The 20736-nt window shown below is 53.1% G+C and overlaps 8 protein-coding genes across 8 annotated transcripts; 4 read left to right on the forward strand and 4 right to left on the reverse strand.

Annotated features, from left to right (window-relative positions):
• Positions 1-2: 2 nt before the first annotated feature.
• On the reverse strand, positions 3-593 carry AURANDRAFT_15016 (hypothetical protein; the record flags this gene model as incomplete). Its single annotated transcript, XM_009042861.1, has 2 exons — positions 3-160; positions 206-593. Coding segments are annotated over 2 exons (546 nt in total), but the record flags the coding sequence as incomplete, so codon positions are not given.
• Positions 594-1688: 1095 nt separating this feature from the next.
• Positions 1689-3383, reverse strand: AURANDRAFT_39051 (hypothetical protein; the record flags this gene model as incomplete). Its single annotated transcript, XM_009042860.1, has 2 exons — positions 1689-2629; positions 2714-3383. The coding sequence occupies 2 exons, from the start codon at positions 3365-3367 to the stop codon at positions 2048-2050; spliced, it is 1236 nt and encodes a 411-aa protein (XP_009041108.1).
• A 540-nt stretch (positions 3384-3923) lies between these two features.
• AURANDRAFT_67353 (hypothetical protein) lies at positions 3924-6753 on the forward strand (the record flags this gene model as incomplete). The annotated part of the gene is made up of 11 exons (XM_009042797.1): positions 3924-4078; positions 4118-4149; positions 4209-4567; positions 4747-4794; positions 5028-5127; positions 5187-5425; positions 5511-5657; positions 5714-5980; positions 6087-6280; positions 6369-6574; positions 6605-6753. The coding sequence occupies 11 exons, from the start codon at positions 3924-3926 to the stop codon at positions 6751-6753; spliced, it is 1896 nt and encodes a 631-aa protein (XP_009041045.1).
• A 361-nt stretch (positions 6754-7114) lies between these two features.
• Positions 7115-7998, reverse strand: AURANDRAFT_69968 (hypothetical protein; the record flags this gene model as incomplete). Its single annotated transcript, XM_009042859.1, has 4 exons — positions 7115-7589; positions 7649-7752; positions 7795-7903; positions 7949-7998. 4 exons carry the CDS (start codon positions 7976-7978, stop codon positions 7278-7280), a joined length of 555 nt encoding a protein of 184 aa, XP_009041107.1.
• A 1391-nt stretch (positions 7999-9389) lies between these two features.
• AURANDRAFT_72557 (expressed protein) lies at positions 9390-11617 on the forward strand (the record flags this gene model as incomplete). Its single annotated transcript, XM_009042798.1, has 8 exons — positions 9390-9739; positions 9782-10093; positions 10137-10246; positions 10301-10626; positions 10682-10843; positions 10899-11021; positions 11072-11236; positions 11313-11617. 8 exons carry the CDS (start codon positions 9560-9562, stop codon positions 11615-11617), a joined length of 1683 nt encoding a protein of 560 aa, XP_009041046.1.
• Positions 11618-12236: 619 nt separating this feature from the next.
• Positions 12237-15981, reverse strand: AURANDRAFT_67356 (hypothetical protein; the record flags this gene model as incomplete). Its single annotated transcript, XM_009042858.1, has 12 exons — positions 12237-12329; positions 12613-13360; positions 13393-13394; positions 13513-13707; positions 13888-14280; positions 14303-14372; positions 14520-15026; positions 15134-15255; positions 15290-15558; positions 15582-15679; positions 15833-15846; positions 15868-15981. 12 exons carry the CDS (start codon positions 15979-15981, stop codon positions 12237-12239), a joined length of 2625 nt encoding a protein of 874 aa, XP_009041106.1.
• A 640-nt stretch (positions 15982-16621) lies between these two features.
• AURANDRAFT_32901 (hypothetical protein) lies at positions 16622-17707 on the forward strand (the record flags this gene model as incomplete). Its single annotated transcript, XM_009042799.1, has 3 exons — positions 16622-16870; positions 16914-17315; positions 17390-17707. Coding segments are annotated over 3 exons (969 nt in total), but the record flags the coding sequence as incomplete, so codon positions are not given.
• Positions 17708-18378: 671 nt separating this feature from the next.
• On the forward strand, positions 18379-20735 carry AURANDRAFT_55249 (hypothetical protein; the record flags this gene model as incomplete). Its single annotated transcript, XM_009042800.1, has 2 exons — positions 18379-19345; positions 19399-20735. 2 exons carry the CDS (start codon positions 18467-18469, stop codon positions 20314-20316), a joined length of 1797 nt encoding a protein of 598 aa, XP_009041048.1.
• Between the last annotated feature and the right edge of the window lies 1 nt (position 20736).

Here is a 20736-nt window from a genome sequence, read left to right on the forward strand (position 1 = left end):
TGCAGGTCATTCACCACAGGGCCACGCGTCGGATCTTCTGTAATTTGGTGTTTCGTTCCTTCCCTTGGGCGCAAGAGGTCACGAATCTCTTCATTGTAGAGTTCAAGGTATGATACTCGCACAAGGCTCTCGTTCGATGCAATCTTGGATTCAAGGTTGCCTAAAGTAGTGTGAGTTGCGAGAAGTCAATATTTACGTATCTTACCAAATATTTCTTTCATAGAAAGTTTCAGTACACCTGGGTCGGCATCGCTACCAACCATTGTGTGCGTTTTCCCCGAAGAAGTTTGACCATATGCAAATATCGTAGAGTTGTAGCCGTCGAGAGTGTTTTGTACAAGCGGTGAAGCAATCGATTGGTAGACACGTGCTGTACTCACCGCCGGTCCAAACACGGCATCGTAGCTGTGCTCAGACATTCGATCTTTCCCCACATCATTAAGCTGCACAACCTTCAAACCAGCTTCCTCGACCATGACAGCCACTGATTTTGATTCCAGTTCTATCGAATTCAGCGGTCGGATGCGCAGCCCTACGCTCACGCGATCACAGGCCGACTCCAGCACTGGCGCCTCGTTAGAAGAAGACGTCATAGCGTAATCTCCCAGTGATCACATACAACAGTACTCTTTCTGTCGCTCCGGACAAATGATAATTGAGAAATGAATGAACGATGGTCGAACGATATTTGACGCTGCGTTTGGGCCCTAGGGGCGGACAGTGAAAGTCGACCGGCGGTGGACCGTCGAGTTCGACCTTGCGGTCACTTGCGATGGATAGCCGACTTCTAACTGATACTTAGAGAGTCTGGGTTCGCGTAAATCGACCTCAATCTCGCGGAGCTACGACCTCGCAAAGTCTCGATTTTCCTCCCGCGCGGGCAAAACGGGGTCGCGTGTACGAGGCGCTCCGGCAACTTTGGGCTGGCGTGGGCGCACTCGAGTCGATATACATGTCGTCGGAACCCATCGCGCAGCCGTCCGACGCCTGTAGCCCGCGAGGACGCGTTGTGGCCCATCGCCTCGTTTCCAGGCGAGAAACGCCAATCCCGTCTCGCGCCTGTGCCAGCGCAGACGCCACGAGTGGTAGGCGCAGCGCGTGTTCCCGCGCCTCGTAGGTCGACCTGGGAGTGCACTGAACACTCGACACGTCGGCGCGACGCCCAGCAGCGCCCAGCGAAGCGATCTAGTTCCAGTGCCTCACCGAAGCCTCACCAGAGCGGGCGCTCCAGGCGCGCACGAGCAGCGCCGAAGGCTCAGCGGCTCAGAGTAGCGGCGCAGGGTACGCAGGAACGGTTCCGAACGCGCGGCGACGTGATTCCGCGCCGACGGGAGGCGCCTGGCGTCGACCCGCGACGTCCCGAAGCGCTTTGTCGAGGGCCGCCACCACTGCTGTCGGCACCATGCATTCGCGGTGCCCGGGGTTCCTGATTTAGTACAGCCACGAAACTCGGCGGAGATGCGTGAGGCCGGGCCTCACGCAACATACCCAAATTAGGTCCTTGTACTAAACCAGCATCTCGGCGCACTGCTCCCGACCCATCCAGGGAACCGGACCCAGCCGAAGCGGCCCCGAAGCGCCCGGGCTTCACTGTCCGCCCCTAGAACTTTGGCATGTTCTGGGCCACAGAATGAGAAAGTGAGAGCACTTCGCCGTAGGAAGTCGGGGTCGGCGGCCCCAAAAAATCACTGAAACTTGGCAGTCTTAATCTCACCCCCTTCTCCCAAATCGTGCCAACGCACAGCCTCCCTCGGGCCACAATGCAGTCGCGGGGATCGTCCGTGGCTCGATTAATCGAGATTGCTGGGTTTTTCGTAGTGGCTGTTAGGGGTGTGGGCGCAGGGTGTGGGCACCTTAGGCACCTGGGAACTTGCTTGCTACCTGGGCCACAGGCAGGCCACCGCAAGCTACCACCTCCAAGTGCGCGCTGATACAAGGGAGGACGTTACCAAGTCCAGAGTCCATTCTTTTGGGAGCTTCATCACAATTGTGATTACTTCACGATGGTGTATGATGGTGTCCAAACTGCAATGGTGCGTAACCGCTCTCACTTGAAAACTTTACCATCCGTGACAAGTTTGCCCTCAAGGTACCCATCGACATCTGCAGCCCAGTATTCGGCAACAAAGTCCATCATCTCCTGACTAGTGTGATCAATTTTAGTCCATGTGTAGCAAAGAGCGTCATCATTAGCATCCTTGAGATGCTCGACTGACTGTCCACGCATCAGCCAGACTCCAGAGATCTCAATCGGGAGGTCCTGTTCAGACCCAGTGACAAACATGGCGCCGAATGCCCACTTCCGAACAGCATCAGAGCGCTGGACGAAACCGCCGATCGCATTGGCGCACATGAACTGCTTTTCATTCTCGTGGTTATACTTAAATCTGCACGCCCAAAGGGACCAGCCTTTGGGGTCATACATCTCCCAGAACTGCTTCTTCCAGACATCAGGCGGATTATTGGAATAAACTTTCTTCCAAACATCGCCCACAAACTCGGACGGCTCTTCTTTGTCTAGAATTTTCAGGGGGTGGTCTTTTTTCTTTTCAGGCTTAGGTTCTGTCGGCTGTTCAACTTTCGCCTTTTCTTTTTTGGGGAGCTTCTCCTTTTTGTCCCTCGATGCATTCTCCACGGATATGTTTGCATCGCTTCCCTTATTCGACTTATCCTTCTTGCCTTTCTTACTACCTTGGTCTATAGATGATCCAACGCTAGCAGATGCTGGCAACATCTCAGACTCCGCAAGTGCGACGTCACCAATGACCGCAACAAATTGAGGTTGATGCACACAAAGATCAAACCAACGGAACACGTTGGGGAATCTCGCGCGGAAAAGCTTATCCATGGCGAGCTTCGCAGGATAGACGAGCGCCGAAACCAACGTAATGTCTGCCAACGTAATTGCGTCGCCGACTATGTATGTTTTATCGACGAGGTGCCTTTCCAGAGAATCCAACGCGTCACTGACATGCTCCTTAGCCTTGGCGAAAGCTGCCGCATTGAATGGCATGTAGCCGATGATCGGGTATACCCACATCGTACAGGGGAGTTCGAGCTCGTGCGCACAGAAATCTACCCATGAATCGATGAGCGCCGATTCGTAGAACGTCCGTCCGTAGATCTCAGAGTCCTTGCGTAGTCGCGCTACATACCGAGCGATCGCGTTAGACTCGAATATGGCACCCTGAGGTGTCTTGAGTACTGGCACCTTACCCATAGGCGACATCGCGAGGAAAGATGGCGTCTTCGCTGTCTTTTCCATGTCAAAATCTGGCACATCGATGTCGACGCCCACGTACTCCGCCGCGACAAGCGCCTTGAAGGCACGGAAATTCCCTGGGTAAGTGTAAAGTTGTAGAGTCATCGCTCCTGGCGATAATCACCCGCCTGCGGACCCCCGGCCAAGCGCTGCGCGCTCGGTCCAAGTATTAACCCCTCTCCGAGGGGGGCAAGATCGGCCCGCGGGCGAGTGCAATTAAAACAACCAGAGTGCGCTTGGCGATGGGCCAGAGCTCTACCTAGGGAGCCCGGCTACATTCCGCTCCTTGGGCTATAGGCTCCCCCGGCCCCTACGGCCCTAATGGGGCGGCCTAAGCGGCCTCAGGGCCGCTCTGGTGCCGTTTGGAGTCTAGCCTGGCGTACTTGTCGTGCTTCGCCACATTACTACCCTACTACTATCATGCTAGTACTGTACTAGTACCTACCCTAGTTCGGCTCTCCTCCCCGTTCCCCTCCTTTATAATCAGTTACACATATGATGACTACGCTACCGTGAGGTAGCACACTGAGCTTCCCCTCTCACCCGCTGTGCTTATCCTGCTTCTACGGACTGTACCTTAACTTCATGTTTACTTCATGTTGATGTACGGAACTTAGATTCTTTACATAGTGGGAGATACGAAACGCCAAGTGGTACGGAAATGTGGCTGAGGAACGTTGAAATGCAAATTTTCGAGGCGGTTGAAGATTCGGAGTTAATGGCCCACGCGCAAGACGACACTGAGCTCTTTCAGATGCAACAAGAACCAAAGGAATCGGTGGCCATGGGGCCGAGAACGAGACCTCCAAAGTTGTGGTTTGTATGGCCATTTTATCGATTTTTAACATTCCTCAGGTTATATCTCGCTTCGGACTTGCATCAAGATTGTTGCACAAATATGATTTTCTTATTCACAGACTCTGGGTGTACTGAACCTCTCTAATAGGTCAAGAATTTTCCATGGCGATTTGGGCGGCCTTGGATGATTGTGTGCGACGAGCAGCGGGCGAAGCGTCGAACGGTCCTCGAATTCGCACGGCCGTGGTGGAACAGTGCGGTCTGCTGGACCCAAGCGACGCAGTTGAAGTGGCAGCGCGTGGGTTGCTCTCGCGGGCCTTAGAAGGGCACGATGAGGCTTACGCGGCGGAATTGGTGGGAGTCTGTGTTGCATATGCCCGATACGAGGCAAGCCATAATATTCGTGATGGAACAGCGCCGCGGGTGGTTCTGTGCGTGCCCTTCAAGCTACTAGAAGACGCGTTGGATGCCTCGAGTGTGTCGGGCTGTGGGTTCTGGTGGGCCCAAGTAGAGCATTACTACGAAGCTCTAACGCACACGACTCTGTTTCAGCGGGGTAAGTTTGTGTTGCTGCGGCTTTGCAACTCACTACTTCGTCGCTTGTCTCGGACACGCCACGCAGAGCTTTGCGGAAGAGTACATGCCCGCGTATATCTTGCTCTTTATTTGAGTACATTGGCATATAGGTTCTCCTATTCCTTGCAGCAGCTTGGCCTATCTCTGAGAAATCGGCCGTGAACCTCAAAGGCACGTCACATTTTGCACGATGCAATTCTCAAATCACTTTGTGAAGGCGAAGTTCACCTCGAGAACATAACAACTTTTGAGGACAACGCCGCCTTCAACGCTGCAGAGGCTGAGGAGACACTGTCCATGAAATCTGAAGGAGCATATTTGCGGAGCCGCACCATCAACAATTATTGGCCCAGGTCGTTTCCGACTCAAATCGACAATTACATCCTCATAGGCGGAGAGCGAAGGCATGTTGGCAGACGACTACGCAACGCTTATTGCAGCGCGGTTGTCTCGCAGTCTCGCACGCTCATCAACCAATAGCTCAGGACTAGGTACTCTACATTCTGGGCTGTCCAAAGGTGGCTGAGTGATCCAAACCTTGCGCTCCAAGGTATGGAGGAGCGTAGAGCCTTATTAGCAAGCGTGGATGCGTGTTGCGCCGCACTCGAGAACACAGCACCATCTGAAGACAGTGTCACTCGAGCACGCGACTCTTGGCTCGCTGAGCGACTTGGGCGCGTGAATGAAGATGTCTATGGAACGTTTACGGGGCGCCTGCATGGTATTATGACCATGGGCGCAAAATACCTCACAAATTCACGGCTACTCCGGATCCAGCTTCGAGATCCCGTAAACCTCCCCACACAACCCCACACGCGCCACACCCACCCATGATAACGACCACGCGCTCTCTCCCATGTCTTTTTGTGCTTAGGTCCTGCGGATGCAGCTTGTTACGCAGCTATACTTGGTTTTTTACTATCTCCTACGTGAAAGTATTATTGGCGATCAGCCTTCATTAGGGACCAAAAGTACAAGCAAGCCAGACTGGGCATCCTCCGCCATGTCCCGTGTCAACCATGTCCCCGAATACTGTTGGATAAGGCAAAAAACTTTCTGAGTACATTTGATAATTAGGTCCTTGCGCGTGTCCGCAAGCTCGTAGTTTCCACCCCACCAAATGGCCCAGAGCGCCTCGAGTCATTGGACGAACTAATCAAGCGGGAGGCGAATTGGTCGACTTGGAAGAAGAACGGATGCGCTCTCCAAAGTCCAATCTCTCGTTTGCAAAATTTCGTATTTATATATCTATATCTATGTCTATGTCTATGTCTATATCTATATCTATATCTATATCGCGCAGCTTCGCCTGGAGCCGCTAATTTTATTTTTCATTCTCGACAGGTGCACCCTATGAGAGGTTACCCCAGTCTCAGGAACATCGAGACGCTGAGAAGCGAAAGCGTAACGCACCGAGTCTTGACTGAATTCTACAAACGTTTGTCCAAAGGAAGACTATCGCACCGATACTCCAAAGATGACAAAACGATCAGGCGAGCGATATACTCCACCAACATATGCAGTACTTGTTAAACGCGCAAAGCTCAAGGCCGATGCAGATAGCATCAAAAATGAAGGCACAATCGAGAATTGTTGCGTGAAACTGGCAGATGCTGTGCCATCTATCGAGGAATTTCTTAGAGCGTATCGATCAGAGCATGATTTTCACTCGTTAATATATTCGCAATCTTGCACATCTTTGAGTCAAACACGGCACCCTGCGGATGAACAGGTACGAAGTCGCCCAAGACCCAGAGAACAGCATTGAAGATGAGTACCACCCCAAAAATGACAAGGTCTACTGCTGGAGAGCACTAAGGCTTGTTGTCACACATCATCTCGCCTGGTTTGCAGAGATGCAGAAAGCCGATCTTGACGCATCTAGCTATGCGTTTCACATGAGTGTTGTACTACACTCATGCAGAACGAGAGATTTTAGTATTCGGGCGCACAAACCAATTAACATAGGTGGCTGTGAAGAAGCTACAGGCAAAGCGCGTCAAGACCATTACACCAAAAATGCAAACGGACCTGAGTCCATCAGAGAGTCGATGACTTGGCACACAGATCTAGCGGCAGATAATCTTCGCGCAAGTGATACACCAGCGTTAGTGTGAGCCACCAAACATGCGGCTTGGACTCGCCGTTCTGGCTTGTGTAGGCCTAGTCTCACCTCAAAATTTCAATCACAACTCGGCCAACACCACCCTTGATTTAAACTCCCAAGTGGCGCTGTGAATGAGGCGGGCAGCATTCAAGATCGACATGAGGCCATTTTAAAAAAAATACAAATCGCTGGCCTGCTTGAATTCCACCCTCGTAAAATCCAGCCATTACACAGGAAAGCCCTATGATGGTTACGCCTACTCCCCGAGGCCCAAGCTACTCCCCGAGGCCCAAGTTGAAGCGGCGTTTAACATATCCCGCCGGCGGGCTGTGTTAACGGCGCTTAAGTGGGACATCCCCCCCCCCCCCCCGGAAGCCAAGCCGCACGTTATTTATTAAGCCCCGTAGAAACAGCGCACATTGCGCGCACTTCGCACTCCGGGTTCATGCCGCCGCTTTGGGTTTGTGCTGAGGCTCACATGGAGTTTTGAGGGAGAAGCGGTTTTGAATGACACCCGTAATGATCTGCTCCAGATCAACCAAGCACAATGCCTTCGTACTTTTGCTGGAACCATTTGATGGCATCCTCTTTTTGAATCTTGTGCTTGATACCAACCTTGCCCTGACGCGCTTTCCGGCGTGCGACTCTAAAGCCAGGCCTCTCGAGGCAGACATAGAAATCCATTCCGTAGATTCCTGTCGTCGGATCGTACTTGATGCCGAGATCGATGTGCTCGGTGATGCCAAAGCCAAAGTTACCAGTGATCGAAAAGTTCTTGCGATTTAGCTCGTATTCCTTGACCTTGAGGCCACGCTCAAGGATCTCCATCGCCTTTTCACCGCGTACCTGAGCATAGTTCCGCTGAGACTTACTTCAGCGGGCGGTTTTGGGGTTCAGTGGAAGACGCGTTCTTGAGATAGGGTGTTTTTCGATACACCGGTGCATGCAGTGACGTGCACGGCAATTTTCTCATTGCGCCGAATGGAGAATCCACGGCAGGTGTAGCGAGCTAGGTAGCAAATTAGAAATGTTTGTTGTGACCACAACGCGCCTTTAGAGTATACAGGTTCCTGTCCCGTGAGTTGTTCGAGAACGCGTGCAGCTCGCGTCAAACGGTCACCAGATTCACCGACGCAGCAATTCAGAATGAGCTTGCTTACCTGATGGCAAGGGTGCGACGCTTAACCTTAATTGCGGCGCTTAACCTTAATTTCGCGCATCTTATTTTCAGCCATGTTTCGTCGTGGAGCGATCGCTAGCGATAAAAATGGGCTCTGGAGTAGTGGCCCTAGTAAAGCACACTAGCTCGGAAAACAGTGAAGCGATCAACGTACATCTAGGCCGGCCCATAGGAAATCAATTAATAAAGATCCATCATCGAATTCCGGCCGGCGGAGCCAGAGTCGTCAGTCCTCCTTAGAGGTTGTGCGTCGACCGCGCGCGCGGGCACGGTGTCGCGGACGGTGAAGTGACCAACGTACATCTAGGCCCGCCCGTAGGGATAATTAATAATTAATTAATAATACATTTCGGCCCGGCGCAGCGAGATTCATTAGTCGTCCATAGAGGCTGTGCATCGACCGCGCGCGCGTCGACCGTGCGCGCGTCGAGCGGCGCGCGGTGTTGCGAATCATCGAGAGGGCAAGTCGTCGGGCCCCGGGGTAAGCCGCTGGGCTCGCCAAAACGGACGGATGACTGGGCACTCGCCAAAACCCGCGGGCTGCTGATAGTTTTTATTACTGCTTGGCGAACGCGACCAGTCGCGAGCCCCATCTCACTTTTCCATTTTCAGTCTAAGTCAGGAACACTGCCATTTCCCCTCAAGGCGGCCACAGAAAGTAACCCGTCAGGTAAGTCGTTTTGGCCGAATGTAAGTCGTAAGTAACGGGTTAGGTAAGCCGTTGCGTCCGACCCCGAAGTCGTCGAGTCCGAAAGTAACCCGTCAGGTAAGTCGTTTTGGCCGAATGTAAGTCGTAAGTAACGGGTTAGGTAAGCCGTTGCGTCCGACCCCGGCGACTCGAATCCTGAGATTAAGTCGCTTGGACGAAGTGTGGCTGAGTGGATACAAAAGTGCAGCTTGGCAGCCGAGAGCGAAATCGAGCAAATGGACCTCAAAGTTTTGCTCATGCTAGCTGTCATTACCGACCTCCCCCGGGCGCCCCCTGGCCATCCTGGACGCGTCTGGGTCGGAGACGGTGCGCGGGTGCGCTGAACGCCCTTTCGCGCGTCGCGCGGCGACGCAGTGGTGCCGGAAAGGACCCATTTCAGGGGCGGGGCCCAGCACGGTCGGTTGCGGAGCGACAAGATGCAGTCCAAACAGGACGTAGACCGTGCCGTAGCGTCGGCCGTGGGTCGAGAGTAGGTCGTAGGCCTCTCCAAACGTCTCGGGCGCGTCGTCGCAGCACCACACAGTCGAGTGAAACTCGCGCCGATTCGATGCGAGAGCGCCTCCGTCGAACAAGTCTTCCCCCACGAGATCCGTCGCGCGGCGGCCGCGGAAATCACTCCCAGAGGGGCCCAGGGGTAGGGCGTGGCCGCGCCAGCGGTTGACAGCGCCGCGCGCGTCGACACGGCGGCCGCGTCGCGCGCCGAAGCGCTGGAAGCGCCGGCCGGCGAGGCGCTTCGGCGTCGCCGAAGCGCCTGTACACACACTTAACAGCGCATAACTCAGCGAGATCGTGGTCCGCGAAGAAAATTCAAGCGGCGCCTGATTGCCCCGAGCCAGGCGCACGCTGCGCGCACCTCCACTCATTTTGTCCACTGGGACGAGAACTGCACTTTTGTATCCACTCAGCCACAAATGCCCATTTAACAAGATGAGCCAGTCTCTCTTCGATCGGTCCCTCGCATGTGAGGTTGATGACCTGAAAATCGATTCTAAGCGCCAAGATTGCGACACTGAGATTCGAAAGCGGTGTAATATGTTCGCGCTTAATTTGAGACGCCGATTTGAGGACGCACTAGCTGTTGTCCGGTCGTCAGCGGAAATCGACCATGTATGTTCAAGCATTCACCACAACGCTTCAACTAAACTACAGGCGGCCGCAGAGCAACTAATCCACGAAGAACGAGTAGCGCATCGTAAAGCATGTGCTGCGCTCACAGAGGCTCACATGCGCCAACTGGGTGACATGCAGGCTGCCTCAATTGAAGAAAACCGCGAAGCTACGCGCACCTCCGGGATTCATGAGGAGACATTACGATTGAAATATGAATCAATGGTCGTAGCACTTCGTGAGAGAGTTGCACACGAGCAGGGTGTGCAGACACGTCGTGCTCTTGTCCTACAAGAAAGCACGTCATGTGCTGAAACTGAAATCACACGGCGTGATGTCGATGCCACCGCACAGGTCTTCCTCGTAAACCCTTTCGCGTTGGACGCTCGTTTCCTAGGCAGAAGCCATGACAGCCGCAAAGTTTTCTAAACTCATCTCACGTCTTCGGAAAACCTGGGAGGACGAAGAGGTTCGCCGTACACGGACGCTCCAGGAACGTGTTTGTTCGTAGCGCGCAGCGTTAGTCAGTTTGCTAACATTTAATAAACATAAGCCTGCTAGGCATTATGCTGTTATTATTGACCAAATTCAAGCGCAGCTAAATCTTGCACTGGACCTAAATGATGATCTAGATCAAGAATGGATCGATGATGTCAAGGCGCGAAACTGCGAACATGCCTCATCAATGAAGGCCTTCGAAGAGAGGTGTCGGTCCCTCTATGAGTCTCGTCTCACTGCCTACATCGAAAGCGCTGACCATCGTCTTTCTGAGTGCGAGGAACGTCTTCTAGTCTCTGGGGCCCGTGCAGCACGGAATAGCAATTCAATGGAAGCTAAAATAAGTCGACTTCGCCTTGCATGTAGCAAATGGCGCGTAGATTATCAAAGTGAGTGCTCACCGGTCACTCATTGCGCGTATATTATCATCATCTATTGGAGTAGGAGAGGTACAGCGGCGTTACTACGACACAACAGCGGAACTTGAGCAGCAGTATATGAATGAGATAGGTGCATTGCTCGCCGACTTAAGTGATGCGTCATCGGAAATTTCAATCTTGAATACCGATATGTGCAGGAAGGGCTCTACTCTCAACGTCGGTCTTGGCGAGAGCAGTGTCTCAGATCATCGAATCTCTATTTGTCGACCAAACAACCATAGAGCTGAAAAAAGAGATAAAAGAAACACCAAATAATTCCACCAGCCCGAAGACTGAGCGCGAGCAGCTCATCTCACTGTGGGATAAACTTCAGACACCGCAAAGTGATCGCCTGGCAGCACTACGTCAATTTCCAGTGTGTCTAGGGAGTCAACATAAATCTCGTTGTGCGTAGATACGATTCTTGACGCAGCAGAATACACACCCGAGCTAGCTGCAGGCCTCGCACGCAAAATCAATGCCCTCTCCGCACAGCTGCCCCTGATTCAGGTAATCACGCGACGCGAGTTCATAAAATATCGTCTTTCAATGCTCTCAAAACTCAATCACACTGGCCATTGTAATAACAGCCACATGCTCACCCTAACAAGGGAGCTGCATAAGATCACTTTGGAAATACACCAGAAAATATCAAGGTATGAAGGAGTACATAATGAGAGATTGTTCTACAATGGCAGCCTTTATGTTGATCTTTAATTCACGCTGCTATGTGCAAGGCGACAAGAGCACTCTGGACATGAGAGACCCAGCGGATCTGAGTCTGCGACTCGGCTGCCCCCCAAGGCGCTTAAAGGCCCCATGCCTGGTGCTACCTCTGTCGGCCTCGGGGGGCCGTGGGGTGGCAGTGGATGCGAAGCGGGGTCGAGTGGCCCCTCCCGTACCGCCGCACGGCGGGTCGCGCGGTCTCACACTAGAGCGCCCACTATTGTCAGAGTCTTGAGGCTGTGACTCAGTCTGAGTAACGGACGGGCCCTGCGGGTCGGGGGTCGCCGGATTTCCGCCCACTTGCAAGTTGGCCGTTCGTACTTCCCCCCGCTTTACCTACTGTGCGCTTCGTAGTGGCTAGGGTCGCGGTTGACCCCCCCTACAGAATCTGCTTAATCCAGGGCTGGCGTCCTCGGCGCCGGCGCCTGCATGTGGAGCGGGCCTTAGTCAATTAATTTCGGAAAATCGGCCTATAGCGGCGTCGGCTGTTGCAATTCTCGTCACATGCCTCGGCGCGGGCCCTGGCGCACCGAAAGTGTTGGCTACCTGTGTTGGCTACCTTCTTGCGGTTGTCGCAATAGCTTTGGTTCGCGTGCGCGACGCGTGCGACGTTGTTCTGCGGCACGGTCACGGGGCTACTCCGGGCGGTTGGCTGCGGGTGCTCGACGTGCGATGGTTGCGTCCTTCCCTGCCGATTTCACAGCTTGTGCTTGCTGGACACCTTCGTCTGGGTGCAAGATGTCTCGTAGACGGATAGACCCTTGTGCGACGATATCTGACGCTGCGTTTGGCATGTTCCGGGCCACGGAAGAAAAGTGAGAGCACTTCGCCGTAGGAAGTTTACTAAGGCTCTGCTAACTTTGAAAGTGCTCTCTGAGTTTAAGAGAGCATGGACGGGCAGCCCCGTCCCCTGTATTGATCGCCGCCCATGGTATGCTCATATAAACCTGAATAGATAGGCCGCGCCTCGAGGACGCGGCAACTCCCAGCGGGGATGGAGGACCAACTCCAACGACGAATTCACACTTAGATCTGAGCGACAGTCGGCCCAAACTTCGAAGCTCGACGCCCCTGACCACCCGAGTTGCCTTTATTAGCCTTCGGCAGTGGTTTTGCGCCAGCCGATAAAAGAAATTCAACGATATCATTGCTGTCGCTGTGTGCCGCGTACTGAATCGCCCGTCGCCCCATGAACTTATTATCGAAAGGTGAGCCGGCGTCAGCCAGTACCTTTGCACAACCAGCGAAGTCTGAGGTCTCGAACCCTCTTTTCGCGCGACTGGCCGCTTGTGTAAGAATACTCGCTTCTACATTGATACAGAGAGTATGTAGTGGTAGCTCCCCCTCGGGCGTCTGCTCCTCGACGTCGGCGCCTGCGCGCAGGAGCGCTTCCGCACATTTTGCAGCGCCAACCGCACAAGCGCAGTGAAGTGGGCGCTTGCCATCATCAGCAGCAACATCAACGTCGGCTCCCTGGGCGATGAGAATTTGGCAACATGCAATCGCACGAGCATTGCACGCAGCGTGAAGTGGTGTGAGGCCACCCTCAGAGGCCAGGGCCGTCGAGGCTGTGTGATTTAAAAGGAGCTGTGTGATGATGACATGGCCGATCTTGCAAGCTGCGACGAGGGGCGTAAGCACTGGTCGAGATCCATCTGTGGGCTCCTCACCATCAGATGAAAACCCATGTTCGAGCAGACATCGCACCTGTGCTATATTTTGCAAGCGCACTGCCTTGAGGAGAGCTGAAGTGCCATCGGAGGGCCCTATAGAGCCGCGTGGATGGGATGATTGGGAGCTTCGAGTCGAAGAATCATGCAGACCACCTCTGTCAAGCTTATTCAGCATCGTAACACCGCTGACTGCCTTGAGCATGCGCTCCTTTACGCCCTTGATATCAGCCTTGTGCTGGAACCGGACGACATACTCATCTGATAAAAATCCTCGTTTGCAGGATGCACATCTCAAGACAACGTGGCTTTTCACCTCGAACGGGAGCCTAACACGAACAACTACTGAAAAAAAAAAATTTATCAGCAAAGAGGAGCGTCTACGCGCTTGCGACACTGATGCTGACCGATAAATCCGACTTGTCTTCTTCACGGGTTCACCGTCAAGTGAATAACGGACGCTCGCCCAAGGCGTCGGCGTGGAGAGCTGAATATTTAGGGTTCCAGTGAATTCAACAAGGCGCTGCTCTTCAACAGCGATGCCAGGCTCATCCGTATGCATGGTAATCAACTCATCTAGATTCTCAGCTGCAACGGGTTCTGGCTTTTGAAGAGGACTGGATCTACAATCCTGACTGGTTATGACCGCAGGTGCCTTTTGTTTGCTTACATCTCTGAATATTGCGTTATTATGACCCCTTTTCCCGCCAGTCTTTGGCACAATCCTTGCGTTGGGCATCTCCGGTAACGCTCGTACCTCCGCCACAAATTGTGACCCATAGATCCGTACAGGTAACCGCTTAGTCATGCGCGCCGGTGCTGACATCGGGCGTACCTTGGAACTCGATTCCACGACTTTCGCCGGGCTCCGTTGTATGGCCGAGGATGGTCGATATTTTTTCTTTTTTCTCGACTGACCGATCCGTTTTGATCGCCTAAATGACTCATCATCACTCCTTGACTCTGATAAAGAGGTGGGTGGTATCACTTCTTCTGCTTCGAGATGCTTGTCCTCAAGTGTTCTCATCATGAAGAGCTCCGCACGCTGATTGATGGTCATTGCTGCAATCTCTGGTAAGGTCGCCAGAGATTCCGCTGCGATAAAAACCTCTGATGAATCCCGACCCAGCGTATATTTCGGCCTCGTAGAACCATAAGGGCGTGCAGATTTCTCGCTGAAATGGTAATATGCGTCGAGACGCTGATTTTGATCTAGTGGACTCCACGCCTGCGTACTCGCATCTACGTACTTGCCCCCTCTGCCACCAGAGATCTTCATAGCATCTCGCATTAGACGATTTCAGATTCTTCTGTCCGAGGCTTCAAACAAAAAATATATCCTGAAGTCCGAAATAAATAATTCCGCGGCGCCGAGTTATCGAAACCCGCGCTCTTGGCATTCGATTGTCGACAGCCCGAGTTCCTGGAACTCAAACCGAAGTCGGCGAGTTGGACCCCCGCGCCCACCCTGGCGGGCTGCGCGCGGCCGTGGCCATGTACGGTGACATATTCCGGCGTTTCTTCGGCTTGGAAGCGCGACGGGCCGCCCGGGGGACGGGCTGCTCGGCGCCGAGTCGTTCGTGATGGCGCGCCCAGGCCGCGCAGAGCCCCCGCGCCGGTGCTCTGGGGCCGCGCGGCTCGTGCTCGGGGTCCCATTGGTTGCCGGGATCCAGGGGCAGCCTCGCGCGACGGTTGAACCCGATCCGGGTGCTGCGCGTGCGGTGCGCGCCCGTGTCGCGGAGACCTTGGAGTTCAAAGTCTTCGACCTCTATGGTCGAGCGCATCAAATGGGACTCCCGCACTATATAGACGAACGATCCCCGACGCTCCGTGAACTCGAACACGGCGGAAAAGGGTGCGGGGGACGCGGGCAACCCTTTCCCGACCCCTTGCGGCGCCTCGTGCGCGACGCGACGCAATCCTGGGGAGTGACATCTCGCGGGGAATGTGTCGTCGACAGGCTTCCGATCCTCGCTACAGCGGGGGTTGTCTCTTGACTCGGCTCCTGTGTCGAGCTACGGGCTGGTGAGGACGACTTTTTCGTCCATAGCCGAGGGCGGACTTCGCGCGTTTCGTGTCACAGCATCAACTCCGACGTGAACTTAGGGATACAATTTGTTGGCTTTGCAATCTGAAATCGTCCATTGGTGTTTGAATGAGTTCGTTTGCGCTCACGGATTCGAAATCCAGTAGGGATCCCTACCTGCGGGGATAGATATTCTGAGTTTGCGTTGCACCCCCGGGTTTCGAGCGAGTGGCCTAGCGACCAAGGCGACGCCGAGGGCTTTCAGATGCAACAAGAATTTTCCAAATCGGTGGTCATGGCGCCGAGATAGAGCCCTCCAAGGGTGCCCGCCAGCACTGCCCAGGCCCGGCCCTCGAGAGTTCAAGTTTTCTCTAGAACAGGCTAAGGGCAGTCTGGAATAGGCATATGGGCATCCGCATGAACTGTCTATGTGAAGTATTCGACGCTGAACGTTTTCACCCACTGAAGATAGCCTCAGAACTGAATCCAGCAGATGGACTAACCAAACTGCTCTCGGGGAACAACCTGCTCCTCCACCTCCACCTGCTCCTCTACCTCCACCTGCTCCTCCACCTGCACCTCCTGAAGATGGGCCCACATGCTGTGGGGCCTGAGTTTGTTCAAAAGGGTAAGAAAAAGGGGCAACCTTCGCCCATCCGAGCCGGCTACGCTGCGAATATGGGCTCACTAGATAGCGCAACGCGTCTATCGGAAAACCTGCAAGCCGAACGGATCACCAAATCACAACACAGACTTTACCAAAGGATACTGAAAAGAAAAAGTATATACCGTGTTAGAATCCGAGTATGCTAGTATGAAGCACCAGCATAGTATAGCATGAGCATAGCCAGTATAAGGCAGACTGAGCATAGCCAGCATAGGCCAGTATGAGCGTCCCAGCATAGGGAGGATAGCATAGTCCCGAGTTAGGGCAGCATAGCCCAAGGAGCGGAATGTAGGCTCCCTAGGTAGCTGGCTTATCGCCAAGCGCACTTTGATTGTGCTTAATCACACTCGCGTTCTAAGGCCGATATTCGCCGCTTTATCACCTTGAGGTCCCCGGTCCGCTGCCCGGTCCGCTGTCAGCGGCACTCTAAGCCACACTGCCAAACACACCGGGCCGTGTCATTCTGATCATCCCGTGGTAGTGCGCGCGAATGGGTGCATATGCAGCCCTTTTTCGGCGCATTTTTGCCACAGCGTTTATCCGCCAAAAACGCAGCGGCACGCGCGCCGATTTTCGCCGACCCGCTGCCGATGGCTTGGCAGTGCGTGTCCCTCGGGTGTGACCAATTTTGGTGCACGAAAACTCAGATCATCACATGTAGAACCTTCTATCATCCGTAGTCCACTGATTATCCACGAAACATAGCCTATTAGCCTAGTTAATGGCTAACATGCAGCAACATGGATTTGCTAGCACATTTTTCTGCGTGATGATGTTTTGACATGTAATCGTGGATTTGGTCATGTTTCAAATCATGACAGGTTCACGGTGGATGTATACATATAATTACTACCATGTGTGATATCCCGTCATCAGATGGGCTCGGTCGCATCTGTCTCTGCGGAGTGTCGCGCTGCTGCTGACGCCGATGTTGGCGTCGGTTCTGTCGAGCGACAAATCGACGATGATGATATTGAAGTACGAGGCCTTCACGCGTTTACACTCGAAAAGAAAGTGGGGCAAGGTGCCTTTGGCTGTGTGTGGCGCGCCCGGCGGAAACATCAAGACGGTGGCCTTGTCGCTATCAAAGTCCAAGACAAAGACCATATTTCCCAGCATGGCCAGGTGCGGCGCTAGCACTGCATAGTCTCCCTAGGTTCTGATTCAGGCATCGCATGTCATTGCGGAGCGAAATATTTTGTCTCGGCTGCAATGTCCATTCATTGTCCAGCTGTTGTACGCATTTCAAAACCACGAGCATGTCTACCTAGTTCTTACTTGGGCATCCGGTGGCGACCTGTTTTCCTTGATGGGGAGAATGAATCGTCTTTTCTCTGAGACTGAGGCCCAATTCTACAGTGCAGAGATCACGTGTGCCCTGGACCATCTTCACAACCATAACATCATTTTTCGCGACCTAAAACCAGAGAATGTGCTCCTCGGTGATGACGGACACGTCCTCCTCACCGACTTCGGGCTCGCTAAAGATGTACGGAAGGAACTTGCGCGCTCAATATGTGGCACCCCAGAATTCATGGCGCCCGAAGCCTGGACGGGTTGTAACATAAGCGTTTCACCCCTGCGTCCCGGTGGTTTGTGGTTTGTACTCCTAGATACAAATCGACGCAGAACTCAACGCTGTAGGCCTCGATAGACATGTGGGCGTTGGGGTGTCTTGTTTATTTGATGATGGTGGGTGTGACTCCTTTTTTTGACCCTGAAAAACGACGATACGATCGTACACGTGCGCTTCGAGAGGGAGCGTATAGAACTATCAGCACGGTCTTTGGGGTTAAAGATCCTCCATCTAGCGATGCTGACGATTTCGTTGCGGCACTGCTGCGTATTGATCCAGTTGATCGGCTAGGAGCCCCAGGAGGCATTAAGGTGGCAACACACTCATGGCTCGTCGCGGTAGACTGGGTGGCATTACGGGAGAAGCGTGTTGCACCACCAATGCTCTACGCAGGATCTGATATGATGCAAGAACCTCGTATGCATCGTATCTCAACCGAGAGAGTCTCATGCTTTAGGTTTTTTGATGACACTGTGCGAGGCACCGCAACCACGTCCGGGGCTTCAGCGGACTCGGACGGAGCTGATGAATTCACAAAGCCTCAAGCCAGCACTTGGCCAGATGATTCACGTGAAGCAACTGGAGACCTACCAATATCAGGATGCTTACCGATGGCAAAGTCCAATGAGAACTTGTTGGAAGCAGCTAAGTGCAAGGTTAGCTTATTCTGTGAGCTTCAAAACGAAGTAGAACGTGAGCGTGGATTTGCGTGCCCCAGGAAACAAATTGAGACTAGGAAACTTGCGATAAAGACATGGTGCGCTTTGAGGTCACTTGCATGCCCAGACCGAAAGCTCTGGAAAGCCATCCTGTGCGAAGAATTCGTGTACACACATCCCGTCACACCTTATTGCTACCAGCACCTCCCGAGTCTCAGCGACTGTGGGACTTTCAAGACCTTTGCTGGCATCGACGAGTTTTTGTGCGACGTGGAAGCTGCACAACAGCTCGAACAATCAGACACCGCCGACGAGCACGCACGACTGCCCGATGGTGTTAGGTCATCTCAGGGGATCGAACTGTTTCGAAATATTGTGCTTGATTATGATGTGGCCGATGATGATATCCTTATCTCGGTTGACATTCAGCGCGCTGCCTTTACATGCACACTCAAAGAGCTTTCTAGGGGCGCATCAACAGTGGCTATGGGACATGTCATATTTCGAGGCCCAAAGATTGCGGAGATAACCCTGACATTAGATGTTTTGGGATTTTCGAAACACATTTCGCAATCTATGGCGAATTTGCATGAAGGACACTCAAACCTCTCCGCAGATCTCCAGCGCAAGTCATTTTTCAGTGACAATATTGATGGTGCCGTCGCAGAAGATGCACCACTTCATCTGCCGCGAGTTAGTGACTACATGTTCTCTCATAAATTGGGCCAAGGCGCTTTTGGTAAGGTCTGGCTTGCAAAAGAAGTTGCGTCGGGTAATATGGTTGCTATTAAGACGTTGAATAAAAATTTCTTGGTGACTACCGGCCTATGGCGGCGTGCAGCGACAGAAAAACTCGTGCTGGAGATCATGCAACATCCATTCATAGTCAAGCAATACTTTACGTTCCAAGACAAAGAGACAATATATATTGTCCTTGAGTATGTCCCTGGGGGCACTCTAAGCCAGCTCCTCAAGTCACAGCCAGAAGGCTGTATTACAGAGTGTCATGCTCAGTTCTTAAGTGCCGAGATTTTATGCGCGATCGATTACTTGCACGAAAGATTGATAACATTCCGTGATTTAAAACCCGAGAACGTTCTCCTTTCTGCCAGCGGTCATGCATGTCTCACAGACTTTGGGTCTGTTGCTGTGCCCCAGTCAATTGCATCGTGCATTGACAAGTCTAAAGAAAATGCAGCAAATGCAAGTTTTCCCTCAGACGACTTGCAAGGAAAAAGGGATATACGTACACGCCGAACAATGGTGAGCCTCCATGGGTCGCCTCTTTTCATGGCTCCAGAGATCATTCGTGGCTCAGGCTACGGACCAGAGGTTGACTTCTGGTCTTTTGGCGTCTTGCTTTACGCAAAACCACTGCGCCCGACGAAATATTCCTTCAATCACCATCTATCTTCTAGGTAATGCTCGCCGGGCGACACCCGTTCGACGACAACTCAGATGGCGACAAAATCATCACTCACGTCCTTCGTCGTTCTCCTCATCCCCTCGCGATCACAGACGCTCGCATTTCTGATGCTGCCCGTGACATCACTAGACAGCTCCTCAAGACCGACCCAGATGAGCGCCTAGGTGCCGAGGCCGGGCCGTCTGCAGTCAAAGAACACATGTTCTACAGGGGTCTAGATTGGAGTTCACTTCTACGAAAAACCCTCTCGGTGCCTCTTCCCCTCTGCTTGGATGGCGTGGTTCGGACTACTGGAGCATCTGGTGATTGCTTTTCTGACTTCCACAACTATTCTCGGCGCACCACTCTTGGTATTGATAGTGAACCTACACGTCATACACCTAGCAGCGAATTCGAAGGTGATGATTCATCACCGGCTTCTCAGAAGCTCGCGACAAATCTGCGGCATCGTACAGCCATGCTCAGACGCTATTTTGCTCTCCGAACTCAATGTTGTGTGGAAAATGAAGCTTGGGCTGGCGTCCTAGATGATGTTTGTGTTCACTCAGAGCCCAAGCTACCGTACCGACCGCAGTACATGGGTTCTTCACGGAAGTTGAGCGCAACGCAGCGTGTATTCCTCATTGGGATTGAAGACATTGTCGCAGACAATCTCGCCGCTCGATCTGCCTCTGGACTGAAGCAGGTGCGCGATCTTGAGTTTGCTCTTGTTGACGTCATCCACGACCAGGATCAGCGTGTATCTATGTTTCAGTGGTCCATGCGCTCAAAGAGACTCAATACAGCATGCATGGGGGGGGGGAGAGCCACCTTTTCTACCGTGGGTCACATCAAAACCATGGATATCGTTGTCGATATTCATGGATTTATGGAAAAGATTGCCCGTGCGGAGGCAGTTTGTGCACACTAGATGCCAGGAGCGTTCTACTCGCAGGCTAACGACATCCATGCCTGGAGCTCATGGATGTCTGACACTACGAAGATGCCCAGCAACTGGCAGCCTAATGGCGCAAACCTCTATAGGGCCATTGGCAAAAGAAAGCACAAAGGTAGCTAAGTAGCGACATGTGGGCTGGCGTACGAGGCCTGGTGTTAGAATTGTTCACTGTACTTGCATTGCGGAAGCATTGTTTCCGGCAACTTGGGCGAGTTCAACACGGTAGTGAGTTAGACCAAGCGCGGCCCGTCAGCCTTCATTTCCGGCATTCCTTCGCTCAACTTGAGCTCAGCCTCCCCTTGTGGAGCCCGCGGGAAACTCGACGCTTTCTAGTTTGGGCCCCACCCGCCCCCCCCCCCCCCGCGCCTGAGTAAAGCCCCCAGCTGCCGACCA

The sequence above is a fragment of the Aureococcus anophagefferens genome, assembly GCF_000186865.1.
Source record: "Aureococcus anophagefferens unplaced genomic scaffold AURANscaffold_38, whole genome shotgun sequence".
NCBI classification, from domain to species: domain Eukaryota; class Pelagophyceae; order Pelagomonadales; family Pelagomonadaceae; genus Aureococcus; species Aureococcus anophagefferens.